Source organism: Perca fluviatilis, chromosome 7 (assembly GCF_010015445.1).
Source record: "Perca fluviatilis chromosome 7, GENO_Pfluv_1.0, whole genome shotgun sequence".
Taxonomy (NCBI): Eukaryota; Metazoa; Chordata; class Actinopteri; order Perciformes; family Percidae; genus Perca; species Perca fluviatilis.
Window position 1 is genome coordinate 24,387,324 of NC_053118.1, and position 19,581 is coordinate 24,406,904.

Consider the following 19,581-nt stretch of genomic DNA (forward strand, 5'->3'; position numbering starts at 1 on the left):
GATACATGAGAAGCTGTTTCCTCTTGATTTGATTTTTCTGACTGCCACACGATTTGTATTTTGCCGTTATTTAATGAATGTTTATTGATTTTGGCATCTGTTGTGCTAGAGTTTATATGAGCTCATCCCAATTGTGTGTGCAGAAACAAACAGCAGAGGGCGTGAGAATCATCTGTTTCAACGTACCTCACCACTACATCCAAACTGTCTGACTCGGATACACTGTAACTTTACATTGTTTTTTAGGTCGAGTGCCACTTTTCTGTAGATAATATAATACATTTGCTGCTTATTTAATTGTATGCATTTAGAGCGGTCGGTGCAAACTGATTACAATTATTTTAAGGCAATGTGGATGAGCTGATAGGCTACTAAAGATATCGCCGTATTCCTGGATATGCAACACACTTTCGGATAATTTCCATGTATGACAGAAATCAAAATAAAACATGCTGCACTTTAGATGCTATCTAGGTGCACGTTTTGTTTTCAAATGTGATAAAACACTGTTGTCGATTTCAACAAGTTGTTCCCAGAGGTCCTAATTGGTTTTTTGGAAAGCAGGGCTGACTCTCAGCCTGATGACATCACCCAGTCAGTCACACACAGTCGGACAGCCGCGCGCTCAGAGGAACTAGTTGTTGGAGTAGAGAGAGCGCGGCAGCACTTCATTACATCCAGAGCACCAGCTGGGGGGGAATATTCACCTGTGCGCTGCCAGGACGAATTCACAAGGATTTTCAATATATTTTTTTAGCAGACTCCGTCTTAAAGGCGCAGCGAGGGACATTTGAAACAAGAATCTCTGTCGGACTCCTGGTCTGTCCTGTAGCCAAACAAGTTTATTTTTTTTGCCTTGAGTGAGTAATCTTTTACACAGAAACTGACCCGCATCTGAAGGTTTCGATTTTACATTTATTCCGGAGAGACTGCGTGCCTAGTTTCATAGAGGGGACAGTAATCGACCATGGCGAGACATGATGCCCAAATCTGGCATGCCTGCTCAAAAATGATCGGACTGCTCTGCTTGGTCGCGTCGATACTTCGTCAACACGGTAAGAAATGATCACTTATACAAACTTAATAGTGTCCAGTTGGTTGTGAGCAGCACACTGCCTTTCAATTCTTCTCAAAGCTCTAATAATTTAAGATACATTTAAACCTGACCACCACCTGTCAGGCCGGTGACAGGAGCAGAAAATCCGGCAGGTGATTTCCTCACTCGCTGTAGGCTACTGGCGAGGTTTTCAGCTTTAACACTTACAATGTATTACGATTTTTTTTAATACAGTCAAGTGAAATGCTATTTTAAACTACTACCCGTTTCCATTTCCTCATTTTTACCATAATTTCGGACATGAATCATTTGTATCGGTCTTTGACCACAGTTTCGGTCGGTGACTCAACGCCATGTTTAGTTTTCCTAAGGTGTGGCTCTGTGGAGCAAGGTGTTTTTCTCAGGTAGGCTACCTGCTGGCTTCTGTAGTATAGTCCTCTGCTCTTTTAAACCGAGTCACTGTTCCAGTCTGTTCTTCAGCCACCGTTCTCCTCCTCTTCGCCCCCCTGCTCCCTGTTTCTTCCCTCTGTCCGCACATCGTCTTCTATTAGTTACACTTCAGTTGAGAAAAATGGGTCTGGGAACAGCTTTTAATGTACACAGAGAGTAACCTAGGGGGCAACAACTTGAAACTCAATCATGTACACTTTCTTCCTAATTTGGGGTTCTTCTGCATAGTTTTCGTTCAGTGAACCACTCCCAGTGTAGGCATTCATTGTAAATTAGTTGCTATTCCTTTAAACAAGGTAACAGTCAGCCCTGCCTCCCTGGCTACCTGATTAAACAGGTTAATTATTCAGACATTTTCCACTTCACTTAAGCACAGGTAGCCTACAGGTACCACTGCCACAGTGAGTAGGCCCACAAACAAGAGAAAATATTCCTGGCATGCAGTTAACCCATTAACATATGAATGCCTGTGGCATGAAACCAGTTCAACATTTTCATTGCTTCTTGCTAGGCCAGCTATTTGTTTTGTGCAGTAATTGGGGCAAGAATGTAGGCCTAGATCTAACGCTCTGGCACAGCTACAGTATACTGTATACTGTAGCTGTAACGTATTTGATTGTTAGATTGTTTTAATCACGACTCATAAGCACAGTCACTCTTCTCACTTATTCATGCAGTGGGCCTTTTTTGTCCAATTTCATTTTACCGAACATGAAGTGCTCTTAGGAGAGGGACAAGAGTGGGGGGAAAACAAAACAAAAGGTTTACATATTTATGAGTGAGGAAAAACGCAAGGTTTAACCAGTACAAGCAAAAACACTCCTTTTAGTTTTCTTTTCGTTAAACTCTATTTTTTTCCCCCCAGAGTGAACCTCTGACACTCTTTTGGGTAATAGTGAAATTATGCAACCTAAGCTACAGCTGTGGAGCTGAACCTTTTTTACATGTCTGCTTTGCATTTTGTGGTTCCAACTTCTTCTCAAGCTTTGACAGCAACCACTTACCTCCACCTTCCATCCTGCGTGTGAGAGATGTGATTTAATTCTCGGCAAGTTTTCACTATGCTTTTGCTGTAATGTAAAAAAAATTCAATATTGAGGTTGATGGGTTTTTAATTAAGTTAGGCTTCTGTGGTTACATATGTATATAAAACTAATAGAAACTGGCAGGTGGGATCCAGTTTAAGCTCTGAAATTACACTATAATGCTACCCCCACCCCCCAAGTCAAGGTTGTGAGGGACCACGGATGTGGGTCAGAAAGGCTTGGCCCATTGCCATGGAGATGTTTTTATTGGAAGATGGGTGGGATTATGTGAGGGGGAGTTTGGGGTGGGGGTTATGAGGCTATGGTATTGTCTTTATGGCTGAGTAAGCTGCGTGTGTGCAGGGGGTGACTGGCTGCCTGAGAAACTAGTGGGCATGCAGGGTCAGGGCCGGGGGAGGAGGCTGCTTCCTTCTCTGCTCACAATAAACCAATGGTTTGTCTTTGTATACCTGGAGTCCTCCAGCAAAGCTAATTCAGATGCAAAGCTACTCTTGATGGCTCTCCTTAGTTTGGAGGGAACAGGTGGCTTTTCGGCAGCCTGCTGCAGTGCGCAGGGTTGTAGCTGAGTTTCAGGATTTGCTGGAGAACTTAACGGACAGCGTCTGATTAAGACAGGCGACGCCCCACCTCCTCTCTTTCCCACCCGCCACTTGAAAACTCCCTCTCTCCCGCCATCCCTCGCTCCCTCCCCCACCCCTGCCAGCGAGTACATACAGGGGCCTTGTTCTCGTCTCTTTATTTTCATCTATCTTTCATTCCTGTCCTGTGCTTTTTTTAAGTGACATTGTCCTAGTCATTGGTTTATTCAAATGGCCTTCCTCCCCTGTCTCCCATGGACTGAAGCCCATGCTGTTTATGACAGGAACAACATGCAGACAGACAGGAAAATAAACCACATGTAACCTCACTCACCATGGTCGGTCATAACGGCTGTAGGATTTCTTGTCAGCCAGAGCGATATCTGCCCCTCTGAAATGGTGTATTTTATCATTCCAATAAATGACTTGTGAACACACACACACACACACACACACACACACACACACACACACACACACACACACACACACACACACACACACACACAGGCAACTGATGTTTCTTTTGGCAGTCCTACTTGTGCAATAGCTCAAACTATTAGCTCTATTTCCTTAGAGAGAGAGAGACTTTGTCTATTAAGAGGAATTTGATTGATGAATAATGCGGGGAGTTTGTTTCTTTTCCTCCCTAATAATAAAAGAAGGAGAAAGTAAGTCCTTAGTAGCTCATTAGGCCCAGTGAAGCAAGGGGCTTCGGTCTTGGTTTGCTCTTTGTGTTAATGGCTGTCTCAGTTAGGTCCTATCATTATGTAAATGAGCTGTCCTCGCCCCTTCGCACCGGCCCTGTAAATGTCAGAAGGATTTGGAAAAGGTCAGGTGTGTGTCTATATGTGTGTAAGAAAGTCTTGTTCTGGCCGTGGCGTTCGCTAGTACGTACACACACACACTTAATAACGGACCTTCCTGTTTAAATGACACATCAATAACCTCCTCCTCCCCCTTATAATCACCATTAAGAGTTGGTTGATTCAGACATAAATGTGTGCCTGGATTTACAGCTTAATGGAGATGTGAGATTGTGTGTGTGTGTGTGTGTGTGTGCAAGTCAAATGTGGCCCCATTAATTTTAAATAACTAAATTGTAGACTGACTGAAGCAAATATTTGGCATTTCACCAAATGATCCTAATGATTTAGATGGCTTTCTATTATTACATGTTATTTCACCATGTACGGTATTGGATAACAGTGATTTCAGCTTAGTGGCAGTATGTAATGGCTGCCTTGAAATGGAGTACGTCTTATCGAACATTAAACTAGAGACGGATGGAAACCTTTTTTAATGGGTGCATTGAAAACATTTTAGCAGTAGGCATTTTTAAAAACCCTTTTTTATATGGAAGTATTATATGATTAATATTGATTTAAAAATAATGTTGTTCCTCAAATTTTATCAGGGTCTTAGATATACAGATATTTTGATAAATGAGTTTTAATGATCCAGAAACTCAAAAGATCCATCAGAATAATTGTTGACTTGGCAAATATTATTAGACAGGATGGATGGATCTGAAGAGAGGGAGGTCGATGAGCACGAGTCACTGCATCTTGTTGCATTTTAGGCCGCAGTATTGCACCACAAACACAATTGAGTACACACACACACACACACACACACACACACACACACACACACACACACACACACACACACACACACACACACACACACACACTATACAGCTGGTGATGAATAAGGGCTGTAACTGGAGGCTGCGCTGTAAGTCAGATGACATTCCAATAATGGGGAGGAACCGTCACATTGCAGGATGACATTGCATGTGTGCGTTAGTGTTTCCTTCAGGAAATGGTGTGTATCATCCTCATCAGCAACCCTGTTATCTTCCACAGACATCACATCTAAGGACATCCTTTTTTTAATCGCTCCCTGCTCATTTAACTGACTCTCTTTAAGGACGCCTTTTCCTTCAACTTGTAAGTAATGATAGTGGCTTTCCTGCAACAAGAGCGCAAACCAGGAGCTCTGACGGTTCCATCTCCATGTTAGAAGTCTCCGTTTCCCCCCCTCCGCCTACATGTTCATACTGGATGGATGGCAGCCGGCCTGTGTTGGGTTAGGTCACACTGAGAGCCCCCCACGGGGATGTTTGTATTTGGCTCCCAGGGTTGCCAGACTGCTGGAGTCGCTCCCATCTGATCCAAAGGAAAATGAGCAGAAATCCTTGTCTTAGAAGGAATGCCAAGTGTCATTAATATGTATAGGGGCAGCTCAAGGGTTTCTAAAAACACAACTGCTGGGGTCGATGATGTTCTTGGCAGGAGTGTTGGGCTAAGATGCTATCTACACTATCTGTGTACGAAACTGTGTGCATTAGCTCACACATTGATATGAGTTCACTGCAAGAGACCATTCCATAATGTACCGTAACCACCCACGTGTTTCTTAATAATGGGAGAGTTTTAAGACTATTTGCAGGAGTAGCACACATTTCCATGCCATTAGTCAAGATACCTTCTGCCAGTTCTGCATTTCCTTACGTCTAATGGCGTTTTTCTATTACAAGGTACCTGCTCGACTCGCCTCGACTCTACTCGCCTCGACTCTACTCGCCTTTTTTGTTTTTCCATTATGAAAAAAAGTCCCTGGTACCTTTTTTTTTTTTTTTTAGTATCCCCTCCATCGAGTTTCCAAGCAAGCTGAGGCGATACCAAAATGTGACGTGAAAACCTGCAGACTACTGATTGGTCGGAGAGAATCGTCACTAATCACTGCGTCATCGTTGCTAGCGACAGACGGGGGGTGTCCTGAACAAACTCGCCATTTTTAAATAGTTTTTTTTTTTTTTGCTGCCTCCAGCTTCTCTTGAAACATTTGTCTTCTGGCTGTGGCAGAATCAAAAACAACACACCTTCGACGTTCTGTGTGTGTCGCGTTAGGTCACGGCAGTTTCCTGCGGCGTCGCTATGACAACCAGCCACGCTCACCTCACGCATGAGGCGGTACTAAATTTGCAAAGGAAAAAGGAGGACGGGGCACCGCGGTCGAGCTGAGTAGAGCTGGTACTAGCAGTGGGTAAGTGCCATAACAAACCCTGGATGGAATTTAGGGAGATGCAGGTCAAAGCCATTCCAGCTCAGCCAATGTGGAGAATGAGCGGTAATTCCAATTGAAGATCCATTGAAAGGCAGCCAAACTCTTTAAAATAAAATCCCCTTAATTAACTAGACTTGGGAGATGGGCGTCTCTGTGACCCCGCTGTAGTAAAATCACCGATGGGGAGCGGCAAAGGAGGAGTAGGGGGGGGTTGAGGATGTCGACATTTTCAAATTCCACACCGCAGCATCTTGGCAGAGCGGATGAAGGAGGATTTCGTTTAGAAGAACAACTGTGTGAGGGAGTGAACCAGGGAGGCCAAGAATGATCAGCTCATTTGTAATTTAGTCGCACCTCCCGCCCCTCTTCTACTCCCTCTCTTAAAGCAAGAGATGCATATTTAACAGCCAAAGAGCCCTCCATTGTGGACAGTAAAGGACTGCTTGTACCAACCTTTCTCTTTTTATTATAGTTACCTGACCTGTACCCTCTCCCTGTCATCTTTCCTTCTCTTTCTTCTGTCTTTGTCGCATTCTTTTATTTCAGAAATCCTCCCCATAGTGGACTCAGCAGATCTATGTGCAACTAAGCACGGAGGCCCTTGACTGTGTCCTCCTCAGCGTGTCCCTACATATATATACACACACACACACACACACACACACACACACACACACACACACACACACACACACACACACACACACACACACACACACGGCAGCTCATTAGCAGTCACCTTAATGTGTCTAAATGTAGTTTGTGAGGTGGAAGGTGGTTTGCGTTATTGATCTGGTATCGAATGGTGGATGATGCAGTGCCCTTATGTGATATTGAAAACATTTAGGGCTCGCTCTGTCGGCATGACAGCACCATGAACCATCTCTCTCCCCTCCTCCTCCGCTAATCCCTCCCTGTGTCCTCCATGCCCCCAGATTGTGAAATGTCGAGCCAGCTTTTGCTTTTACTTCCTTTTCAGTCTAATTTTTTTTTTCTTCAAACATTTTGTTCCTTTTATCAACACGTGTTACTAGCAACATTAGCTACAGCCGTTTTGTTACCTACCTGCGCACACCTTTGCTCCTCTATTAATACTGGCACACAGACGTGCTGCATCTTCGTCACATCTGACTTAGACGAGGTGAGGTCAAATTCACACCTATCGGAGGCAGTGGACAGGCTGGCTACTGGAGGAAATTGAATTTGGTGTGACAGGGTCCTGTCAGGGCTCTGGGAGCTGGATATAGAGTCATGCTCCCCAAAACCTTATGCACACCAGCTGCTTTCAACTCGGTCAGCTTTTCTCGTGATCCCAGCAGACTTATCTGAGGAACAAGGTAGAATTACACACTGTAATATAAAGAAAATGTGGTATTCTTACAGATATCATCTCAGAAATATGAGATAAGAAAACAGAATACGCCATCACAGATATAATGCACAACAGGTTTATTTCTCATGAAAGCAAGTGGAGTGTTCTTGTGTTTCACACGCCAACCAGCATTGTTGCGATCTTGCCATTGATATCAGTTTAAAAATGTGCCGCCATGCTATGCCGATAAACAGGCAGCACAGTGGTCATTGGTCCCCAGAGCCATGAAATGGCAGGAGGATTGAAATCCTCCCCTGAAGCAAACAGCAAATTAAGGTCAAATAGAGGCAGCAGGTTTATTCAGTTATCAGGCCTGTGCTTTGTCAACAGGGTGTGCTGGGATGTGTTTGGTGTGGCTCCTTAGGGAGTGCAGGTCCTCCTTCGTTAAAACGATTTGTCTCATTCAGGAGTTCAACTGATTGCCTGCTCTCTAATCGGCCCCTTGGTCCCCTCTGTCACTCTCCCCCTGTCACATGTGTGCCTTTACTTTCACTCCTCCATCTTGAGTCATTCTTCCTCTGCCCTCTCTGTCTTTCTCTGTTTACGTCTTCTCCTAATGCTCCAAACTTCTTCTCTCTGTAATTTGGTCTGCATAATTGCTCCATCTGCTCAGTAAACTGCTGTCTCTTACTGTATCTCTTTCCTCCTCTCGTCCTGTTCTTTGTTCTCCTTTGCAGAGTTCTTAGTCATCAATCCCTCGTTTCTGCTTCTGTAATTGGAATGTCTGTTACTTTCTGCTATCCTCTTACTCTCTCTTTCCCCCTTAATCTCTCTCCCTCTCTTCTGCAGCGTTTTTCCTCTGCCTGTCCCAATGTCCAATTCCCTAGTTGTCTCCTCCACCTATGTCAGCCCCAGAGTTTCTCTTCTTTCCCTATCCAAACTACCTATGCTACTTTCCCTCTCCTACTCTCATTTGCTCCCTCTGTCTCTCGCCCTACTTTCCTCTCATACCTTCTCAACAGTCCGTGCTCTCCCTACAGATATTTGTATTGCAGGCATATGTACCTTCCTATCCCCCCTAACGAGGTCTTCTGTTTCTTTTCCCTTCTTCACATCAATCACTCTCTCTCTTACACTTTTCCTCCTCTCCCTCTTTCTTTTTTAATAGGAAAGAAAACCTCCTTCCTCTCCACCCTGGTGGGCATTTTTTTGAAGGTTAAGTTGCTGTGACACTTTTACAGTGTTTCATCCAGCCTCACCCTTCCCCGCTGATTGTCTCACCCTACCCTCCCTCCATCTCCCTTGCCCAGGCTGCACAAACAACACTCATCACTCCAACATCCTTACACACGACCGCACACGCAGCGCACAAACAGTGCATATGTCGCAGACACATGCACACCATTCTCAGCGCTGATTTGATGGTTGAATCACTTGATTACTATACAGAGGACAGGAAAGGGGAAGTGACAGAACAAAATCAAGTAAGCCGGTGAGCAAAGCATGAGAGTTAAAATGGAAACAGATGCAGGGTTTTATTTCATTTCAGCAGCGCTAACCTGTCGTGCCGTGGCGGGATCAGGCTGACGATGTCCACTCCCCTGCTGCGACATGCTGTCACACACTCCTCTCCCCCGCAGGCGCTTACTAGGCCAGTAATATAACTTGACTCCTATAACAAGAATCTCACACTGACGTTGAAAGGGGCTTACATTTGAAGAGTTAATTCCCAGCGTACAATGTAGTGCAATCTAATACTTCAACTGCAAACTAGCATTGTGATGATTAATGTAATTAGTTTTTTTACTATGGTACAATTTAGGTACTATGCACATGTTTTGAATTGAATATATGCATAGTATCACTATAAATCTTCATTTGTTTATCTGATCCATCTTGGTACTCTGACTTTTTAAATTTTAGTTTTGAACTTATAGAGCATATACAAAAAATATTAAAAATGCTGATTTGTTGTATCTATCAGTTTCCATAACCGTCTTGATGGATATGTCAATAGAAATGTGATTTAACTTTGTTTTTATAAAATCCTTCAACCAACAACACAATATAAAAGTTGTTCCTCTGTTATGCAACCTAAAAGAGTATGTACATTAACCTTTTAGAATATAGTATAAATTCAGTTATTATGGTTTAATCGATTAGTCATTCAACAGAAAATTAATGGGAAACTGTTGATTAATTGTTTGCACTTCTCAAGCAAGATTCCAAACATTTGCTCGTGCCAGTTTGTCAAATGTAGTTATTTTCTGTTTTCATCTTTGAGTATTGGACTGTTGTCCAAGATGTCACCATGGGCACTGTAAATCACATCTTATTTATTTTTTAAATCTTATTCAACATACATTTGCACAGGAAGAAATGAACATTCAACAGCAGCAACCGTGAAATGTTGTTTTTTTGTCCAGGCAGTCAGCTGGCTGCTGCCAGACAGAATGGATGCACTTGGTGTTACTGAAAACAGAGACAGTATTGTTCTCAGCCCAAGCTGTGAGACCCTCCTCCTCCTTCCTCCCCTCAGACTCTCTCCCCCTAATCCAGGTGAGCCGAGGGAGACCATTGAAAAGGCCATCTATTGTCCTCACTCCCCCTTTCCTTTCCTCTCTCTGCACTACACCTGTATCAATGGACAGGCCTGCCTTTGAGTCGTGGCCCTAGAGGGAAGGTGGCTTTGTAACAAGAGATGATTGGGTAATTTCTCTTGAAATGGAGGCTGATGGAGGGACTTTCTGTTGTGTGGATGAACCACCGTAGTGCCTTTTCCAACAGGGTTTCTTGGTACACAAGTCCTTGATACTCTCCTTTTTAAAGGGCATTTTTGTGCAGAAAGTCAAATATTTGGCAGTTCCTATGCGATATGCATGTTTACGCTGCACACATATCATTCACTTGCTCGTTATTTGGCTGCTTGCTGTTTTGGTTTTCTATCTTGGCCTCTTTAGGAAAAGCCGAAAGGGAGGGGATGAAAGAGGAGCGGAAAAGAGACAGAGAGAGCAGGAGAGACGGTATCTTCTCTGCTGACTAGTACTACACCGAGGCCCTCTGGGTGTGTGCTCGTTCCCTCAGCCTGCTGGGAGCCATCTCCTGAAGCCACCTCCTTTTTTTAAAAGCTTTTAAAGGAAACACTTTAACCGCTTACTTCTGTCCTTTCCCTCTCTTCCCACTTTCCTCTTCTCACAACAAGCTCGCGGCTGATTTGTGCACCAGTGATTCATGAATTTATCTCTGGCACGGCACAGTCATGCGGGGTGCTCGTATACGTGTGTGTGTCGAGTGTGTGCCGGGTCTGAGCGACAGAAGAAGGCTGCATGCTTTGGGGGTGTAGAGGGGGGTAGTAGAGAGGGAGAAGGAGAGAGGGAATGTGCTGTGATGCCAGCCGTGATTAGAGCGGTAGCACTCGTCGTTTAAACACACATTTAAATAGACACAGCCTCGGGAAGATGGGATGGGGGTGAGGTGAGGAAGAGGATGTGGTTCCTCTGCTTGTGTAAACTAACACAAGTGTTCTCAGTTGTTCTGGTTTTAAATATAAGTCCCTCAGGCTCCACCTACCAACTTTCCCTTGTTCACTGGTTTGTCTCTTTTTCACTCCTTTTTCCCCCACTGTCTCCCTCTCCATTTTGCTCTTTACATTTGACACAGAATTGCTTTATCTGGCATAGATTGTTGATGTTCTACATATATCTTTCTCTTTGTCCGCCCTCCTCTATCCTTCTCCTCTGCATTCTTTTACATGACTCCCTCTCATGTGGCCGCTCATTTGGCTGTCATCCCTGTGCCAGCCAGTTCCCTTCCTCTCTTTCAATTTATATCTCCTCCTCATTCCTTCCAGATTACTCGCTCTCTCCCGTCTCTCCCTTCATCACCTCAGCCCAATGTGAGTTTTATCTACCCCCCTTCTTCCTTTTCCTCTCTGAACCTAAATCGGTCTGCTTGTCTCAGGTTTGAGTGTCCTACTTTGATTTCATCTCCCTCTCCCCCTGCTCTTTGCTCCTCCCTTCCTCTCTCTGGTGTTTATTTACATGGAGAGGGATGAAGGTCGGACTGTCAGTATGGATTGATGGATGGCGAGAGGCCATGGGTGAGAGGATCTGGGCCCTGTCAGTCAGGATACTACTTAAAGAATTGGATCGTTCGTTATTGTGAAAAGGTGTGGGGGACTTGCTGGCTATATTAAGATATTCACCTCTGAGTGCTCATTCTTCTCACCACTGGTGTCCTTTTTGTACCCATTGATCTAAAATTATTTCCATAATTTGGGTTTATAGGTCCCAACGAGCTAAAAGTAAACCATTCTTTAGACATTTATTGACATTTTAGAAAATACAACCTCTCGATTGACAGACACTTCGCCGCACCACACTTCTGCCCTTTTAAAAAGCTCGTCCCTTGTAGATGACATAATTATGCAGCGTCAACATGTGTCAAGCTGAGTTTTCATTGCATTAGAATAATTGATATGCACAGCGTAGGAGGGAGCCTGTCCATGATCTTCTAATGCTTATAGCCACTCAGTCCCCTCTGCTCATCTTGGGCAGCCATCACACTCTGGACCAAGTTATCTCTGAAGCTATCAAGGCTAATGCTCAACTGTCTTCTTTTTCCATCCAGTAGTATGTTTTAAGACTCGTATAATCACCATCTGTAATGCATTCATTTGTCAAGTATAATGAATGCACTTTGAGTTTTTACTCAGTCATTTAATGCTGACATGAGGGTTAATTGGCCTTAAGGGAATCAGATATAGGCTATGATATCCTAGTAATGCCGGTCTGATTACATATTTAATGCATAATTCAATATTAGACTGGATTTCTATGAAAGTCACAAACCTGTCTAGATCAGGGGTCTTCAACGTTTATTAAGCCAAGGACCCCTTAGCTAAAAAAGAGATGGAGCAGGGACCCCCTACTTCATATATTGTATAAAATGAGGTTGCATATTAAACTGGGCCTACAATAACGTGTAGGCTACCTAAAGCCTTTATATTTTTGCATAGAATACCAAGCTATTAAAACAATAATTGTTGGCATGATTTTATAAATCATCTTTTAATATTAAACATGTGGCACAATAATCTTAGGATTAACTGTATGGGTAAATGGTAGGGGTGTGGCGAGACGCTTACTCGACGAGACACATCACGAGATTGGGTTCACGAGAACGAGACGAGATTTTTTAAAAAAATTTAAAGAAATCCTCTGATGAAATATATGAATGGAAAATAGTTTTTTATTCAACTGAAAAATCACAAAATGCAAAACAATTTAGGTGCATTTTGAAATCAACTATAAGGGTGTGACGAGATCTCGTTTTACGAGATCTCGCGAGATTACGCGAGATTACGAACGGCTGGTGTTCGTCTTGTCTGTCACTCTTTCGCCGTTTATTATTTCCGCAGGAAAACCAAAATGTTGCCACACAAATGATTTAAAAGTGGCAGGGGGATCTTCAATAGAACGCTCCATCATGCTGACATCACATCGCCTCACGAGACAACTTTTCACCTCGACGAGAAATCTCGTCACGTTTTAATCTCGCGAGACCTCGTAAAACGAGATCTCGTCACACCCTTAGTAAATGGCTATCTTAGTGACTACCTTACCTATAGGCCAGTGAGCCTATCATCAGTGGTGATAGGTGGTTTTATTTGCTAATAATATGTCAGAATTATGTTAAGACATTTTAATTTATGAAAAAACCTTTTGGACAATAATTTGGAGGCCCCCCTGCAGTGACTCTGAGGACCCCCTAGGGGTCCTGGACCCCCTGTTGAAGATCTCTGGTCTAGATTGTAATGTGACACTTGGATTGGATTTTAGATAAATACATTAAATACATGTTGTTTTTTTATTTCTGTCAAATTATTGTCATATGTATTATCCAGTAATTGAAATGTTCTGACTTTTTCCATCCTTCTAAGAACCAAAAATGTATTTGCTTAGAAAACTTTCAAAAAATTCAAAACTGTGCAAGATTGTAAAACAAAACTTTTTATTTCAGTTTGAAATGAATTTGCCTGGTAAAAGTACAGTATTACTGTACATGACTTAATAATATCAGTGAAGAAAGTGGAGTTGAGTCCAGCAGGGCAGCTGCCTGTGCCGTATATCATAACACCAAGTACAGGTCAGCTCAGCGAGTCTGAAGCCTGAGATGTTACAGAACATGCAGCTTGAAATATTACAGCAGTACTCTGGCTGAGGTGATAAACAAAAAAGTAGTGAGTGCAAGTGTTGACTTTGCGTCTGCATTTTTTTTCACACGTGGTTATCTCAACTCGATCCAATAAACACTGTTTAAAAATGCTTTGATAATCTTTAGCAGAGCAATGGCAAGAAACATTTTTTCTCACTCTAGTTTTGCCGTAGCCACATAGGGGGAAGTTACAAGACCAGCAATGCACTCAACTGTATATCAGTACGGTAGGGCTGGACGATTAATTGAAATTCTGAAGCTGTTACCGACGTATTTTTCCCAGGACGATCATTTATCGTTTAATATAAATATGGGAGTCCATACCAGAGGTACACAATATTGACAGTCGTACAAGTGCTAAAAAGTAGAGATGTCTGTTCAAGTGACTGGCAAATTGGAATCATGGGTCAATCTAGCACAAAATCATTAGATCACCTGCCAGTTGACAAAGCCCGCTTGTGCTGAGTCTATGAAGGCAGGAGAAACAGAGCTGCAGAGATCATGTAAATGGCATTCAGTGAGATGAGCAAGGGGAAGCAGTATAGTGCAGGCCCTGCTGTTAGAGGTAAATGTATGTTGGCAGTAGCTAAAGGGAGGAAAAGAGTGAGAGCACAATGGTGAGAGGAAGGAGAAGCCTGTACTGTACCATTAGTGGTGGTAATGAGACACAGGTGTGGCCCATGGAACCACATCCTCCTTCAGAGAGGAAAATGGGAAGGCTGGAAAGAAGTCAAAAATACTGTAGAACTACAAGACAGGAGACTAAATGCAACATTTCACTTTGATAGAACATTATTACTTATTAGCATGCGCACCCCCACAGGAGTGCTTGAACAATCACCCGAAAACAGCAGGCACCCTGGGGATGTCATTACTCTGGGCGCCCAGGCCTTATAACTCCATTAATTTGCATCTATTTTGAGCGCCTAGTTAAAAAAAAAAAATCACAAGTGTGACACATTAAAAACAAGCATGACATGCAACCACATCATAGTAAAAATTCTGGGTCTTTGTTTGTAGTTCATCATCATCTCTGATCATCTCATTTAGACTTGGTTTTCAAACATATGCTAATGAATGAGGAGCCAGGAAAAGCCAGAGCGTTGCAACATGGCAACTGATTTCAGCGCTTGATTGTTAATGAACTTATATTTGGATTCGCTTGCTAAAAACAGAACATGTTGGATTAGTTAGAAAAGCTGCTTCGAAAATTGGTTAGCAGAAAGGATGCAATGAGAAAAAGATTAAGGAGGACCGAGGGGAGAATGTAAGGTGACAGATTGTGATATGGGAAAGAGAGGGGAAGAGAGAGGAAAGAAGGGCACAAGCTGCACAGGAAAAGGTGTTAAGACAGTGTCAGGGGTATTGAATCGTGTGTGTGTGCGTGCATGTGCGCAGCAGATACACCCTCCCTGCCGCAGGCTATAGGTGGGGTGACTATGCTTGCAGCTATACTTGTTTTTCTTCACCAAACTCCAGATCAGTCAAATGCACGAACCAGATGTAAGATTTAGGAAGGGAGGAATCCCAACAGTAAACAAGTGTGTGCGGGCGATAGAGAGCAGGTGCAGTCAGCAAGTTCATGATTTGTTTGAATAGTAGACATCAGAGAGTGTAAGAGAATGGCCTTTGTGTTCAGCCAATACTGAGTGAGTAAATATTTTGGAAAGGCATGCTGCGTCGGTAGATTGTTCTTTTAAGCAGCGGGGGTGACAACGGAGGAGGGAGAGATGAGAGGGAAGGAGACGACGAGCTAGAGGAAACTGTGAAGCAGCAGCTATGTTTATTCCACCATGCAGAGACGTGAACACAAGCTGAGCTCTGTCCTGCGCCCAGGCTAACTTAATGTTAAAGCTAGCTGCGAGACCTCGCAGAGACGCTAGCATAAACTGCTTTACTCTTTCCCCTTCATTTGCTGCCAAATGACATCGCTTACTCTGCTACGGGGTTGCCCTCGCTGCCAGTGGCTGCTGTCATGAATGAACAATGTGTACTTCTCAGGGTCCCTACCTCTCCTCAGGGTGCTTCTCCGCAGGCCGAAGGTGTACACTACAGGACACAAAGTGATGCATTAGATGATGTTCATGCTGAGGCAGCCTTGTTGGAGAGATGTTTGATGCGTCTCATTTTCTACTGTGGGAACATGGTTCGAGTAAGAATAACCACTCGAAAAACACTTGCACGTCAAACACGCATGCCACAGTGTGACCTCCACGGCAGCCCCTGTTGTGTTGTGTTGTATGTATTTTTTTTGTTGCCATTGTGTTAAGGCAGGATGGCTCCAGTGGGGGATGAGGGATAACAGGGGTCATTCATTCAACACACACACACACACACACACACACACACACACACACACACACACACACACACACACACACACACACACACACACACACACACACACACACATATATATACACATACACACACACACACACATATATACACATACACACACACACACACATATATACACACACACACACACACACACACACACACACACACACACACACACACATATATACACATACACACACACGCACATATATACACATACACACACACACACACACACACACACACACCTCCCTCACAGGCCTTTCATCTTTACTCTAACAGGCTTCTCTTGTTCTGTCAGTCTCACTGAAGAGAAAGAAGGGGGAGGGAGAGAGAGAGATGGAGGAAGGATGTCAGGGAAGGGGGCGGGTAAAGGGGGGAAAAAAGAAAAGGACAACAAGTGATTGGAGTGTCCTGTTCCCTGCAAAATCATCTACCAACCCACCCCACTATCACCCCATTACTCCCATCACCTCCATTTGGGGGAAAGAGTAACAGGTTGCAGAAGTTCTGTCTGCTTCTGTGCACTGCCATTTCCTTTTCATCTTTTTTCAACTCTCCATCTCTTTTAATTGTGTCCTTCTCATCTTATCCTCATCAGCCTCACCCCCCCCCACCCCCCTTCCACTCTTCCTCTGTCCAACCCTCACTCTCCCTGGGGCTTGCCTCAGTGGGTCGGTTCCAGTCTGTCTGTTCGCTGATGACTCCACTTGGAGCAGATGTGATTTTCAGCAGCTGTTGCTCCGCAGCATCCCCCCCACCCCCCATATCTCTCTTTGCCTCCTCTCCAATGTTTCTGATGTTCTTGTTTATCTACAAGTCTTTTGGTTCTCTGTTACGCCATTACTCAACTGTAAATTGGCGAGCATCATTTGATATTTTATCCTCGGATCTGTTTGTCTTCTCTGGCCAGCCTCACCAATTCGTTTCACTTTCCAGCCTCCCTGATGTAGCTATTAACGTTCAAAGCACACCAGGATTTTTGTCAAAACAATAAGTCTGGAGTCTCTGTGTGTTTGTCTGTCACATGAATGCCAACTGTCACGCAGTTATCATGTGAAAGAAATCCTGGCCATTGATGGCAGCACTGCAGAGGGAAAAGGGAGGGTATTGCCCCCCACAAATCTGGCAAAATGAGAGAAATGTTGCATGTCTGTGTGTTTGTGTTTATCCACCCAATGACAGCGTTGTTCAAAGCCAGGCCCAAAGCTAGAATTAGAACATCTATGTTTAGCTTCAAGTTAAGATGTATAGAGACAAAATGGGACTTGGACACTTGAAGAATGATGAAGTGGATTCTATTTGGGTTTACTCCCATCAGTGCCCTGCATGTCTTCACATACTGTAGACTTAACAGAATCTTTATTGGCTCTCTCTGTTCATTTCATTCTGTGTCTCTTCCTCTGTTTCTGCGAGGATTGGCTGGCTGGTGAACTGAGCATTCTCTGACAGGTGCCCTCTTGTCTGAGATTAGAAGAGAAGAGGGAGAGGAGTTGGAGGAGGATGGGGGGGGTGGACGGTTTCACGTCACTTTGATGACTTCAGCCTGGAGGAATCTGTCTCAGGACAGGCATGTGGTTGCGTCTGTGTGGCAGGGCGCGTGTGCATAAGCAATGCGGGTGCGTGTCACATCTGTAATTGGCTGCTGCTGCCGCTGCCGCCGTGCTCACAGCTCGGCCTCTGATCTTGTGGAAATCTGGGATCAGCGTGGCAGATCCGCCTGCTAATCAGCTCTCAGAGCCCGTGCACAGGAACCGCAACCTGCGCTTCGCTCTGCAGGCTGGAATATCACCGCACTCTCGATTTAATCGCTCCAAAAATCCCTTAATGGGAAACGTTACGTGCAGTCTAATTTAAGGATGTTGAGATAAAACTTTGGGGTGTGTGTGATGGTGTGTGTGTGTGATGGTGTGTGTGTGTGATGGTGTTTGTGTGTTCTGTGCACATGACTGAAACCCAGATAAGAGATATTGAGCGCTACTTTGCCCCCTATGCTCTCCGATGATAAGATTACAAAAAGGCCAGATCACTGGTGACTCTATTTGCACTTTACCCGCTCCGGTCTCTCCTCTCTGTGACCGGTGAGTGTTCATGGTTACATACGGCACAGCGTCACTAGGAAATTCATAAGGGGGAATCATCACTCATTCCTGGTTCCCCTTTGAGGACTGCGCTAATTAGCCGGCGTCTGTGATTAGTTGGCTTGTGTTTGATCTGCTTCACTCCCTTTCCCTCTCAGTCGAAAAGGCTGCCTGCTTGGGCCACGATTTGGCTGCAAGGTGCACCCAATACACTCAGGCAGACACACAAAGACTCCGAAACAGACGCACAAAGATGCACACTGTGAGATTTTCCCCTGCCTTTCAGAGACACTGCAGGTGGCTTTAGAGACACCGTATCATACACAAGCAGACAGCCACACACAAACAAACACACGTGAGCTACTGTGCTCCAAACCAAAAGCTTGCAACACTTTGGTAGAAAGTGTATAGCTGTTAATATTTTACCACTGCATACCAGGAACTATGTTTACTTTCACTTAGATAGTTTCAGCCTGAAAATCCCCTGAAAAACAGATGTTACACTGCTTACTAAGGCAACATAGGGTGTGGGTGGTTAGCTGAGAAGTGGATATACTTAACCCCAAGTGATTACAGCAAAAGATGGGCGAATTATGAATGTAATTAAATTTGTACAAATCCCCCTTTGCTCCCCTTTTGCATTAGGTCTCAATGGCAACGCACAGTAGGGGATATCCATGCTGCGTTTAATATGACACAAATAGGAGCAATTCTTTGGTGCGTGACAGAGCACTGTCTAATTACACATAAGCTGTGATATTGAAGAGCCCGTCTGTCCTTGAAGCTGGCCACTGGAGCATGGCAGGGCCATCTCTGTCTGTTCATACCTCCATCTATCTATCCCTCACTTCCCAATCCTCTATCTGTCACTCTGGCTTAAGGGTGTAGATGGTAAACAAAGGCGGCACCAAACCAATGTAATAACGACCTGACAGGGGGACGGCTCAAGCAGCTTGTGTGTTTTCTGGTGTGCATGCATTTGTTGTCATGCTCCTCCTTATGATCTCTGTGAAGTGGCTTCAGTCACAGTCAGATCAGTTGTAGCATCATTGTGACTGCCGAGCCATTACAGGCTCAGCCCAGGGTTCATACTGTTATTGAGGAGAAACTTGATTCACTGCTCTTCGCCTCTCAGACAGGTAAAGGTGTTGTGGACGGAAAGCTGTTTATTCTCTAAAATCTAGAGAAGTTACTGATCGCAGACTATAGCTCTTATAAGTTCTTTATCTCCTCTGGCTATTTACCTTTGGTGTATATAGTTTTTGTTTATTTATTGTAAAATTTTAAGTGTGACCAGTCTGATTTATTCAGATAAGTAGATAAGTATTATTTGAGTTGTCATGCACGTCATGCCTTTTTTTTTTAAAAGGATAATTAAAGTTGTTTATTTTATTATTTTACATTGACTGTGACTATGCAGGCA

At 43.9% G+C, this 19,581-nt stretch overlaps 1 protein-coding gene across 3 annotated transcripts in view; it reads left to right on the top strand.

Annotated features, from left to right (window-relative positions):
* Positions 1-591: 591 nt before the first annotated feature.
* si:ch73-22o12.1 (nectin-2) overlaps positions 592-19,581 on the top strand; it is a 78,104-nt gene continuing 59,114 nt past the window's right edge. The window contains exon 1 of one of the 3 annotated variants that reach the window (XM_039805940.1): positions 592-1,055. In XM_039805940.1, coding sequence (XP_039661874.1) covers positions 968-1,055 — 88 coding nt within the window. In that variant the 5' untranslated portion in view covers positions 592-967. The remainder of the gene's footprint in view (positions 1,056-19,581) is intronic. The other 2 variants (XM_039805942.1, XM_039805943.1) reach the window with 2 other exon arrangements.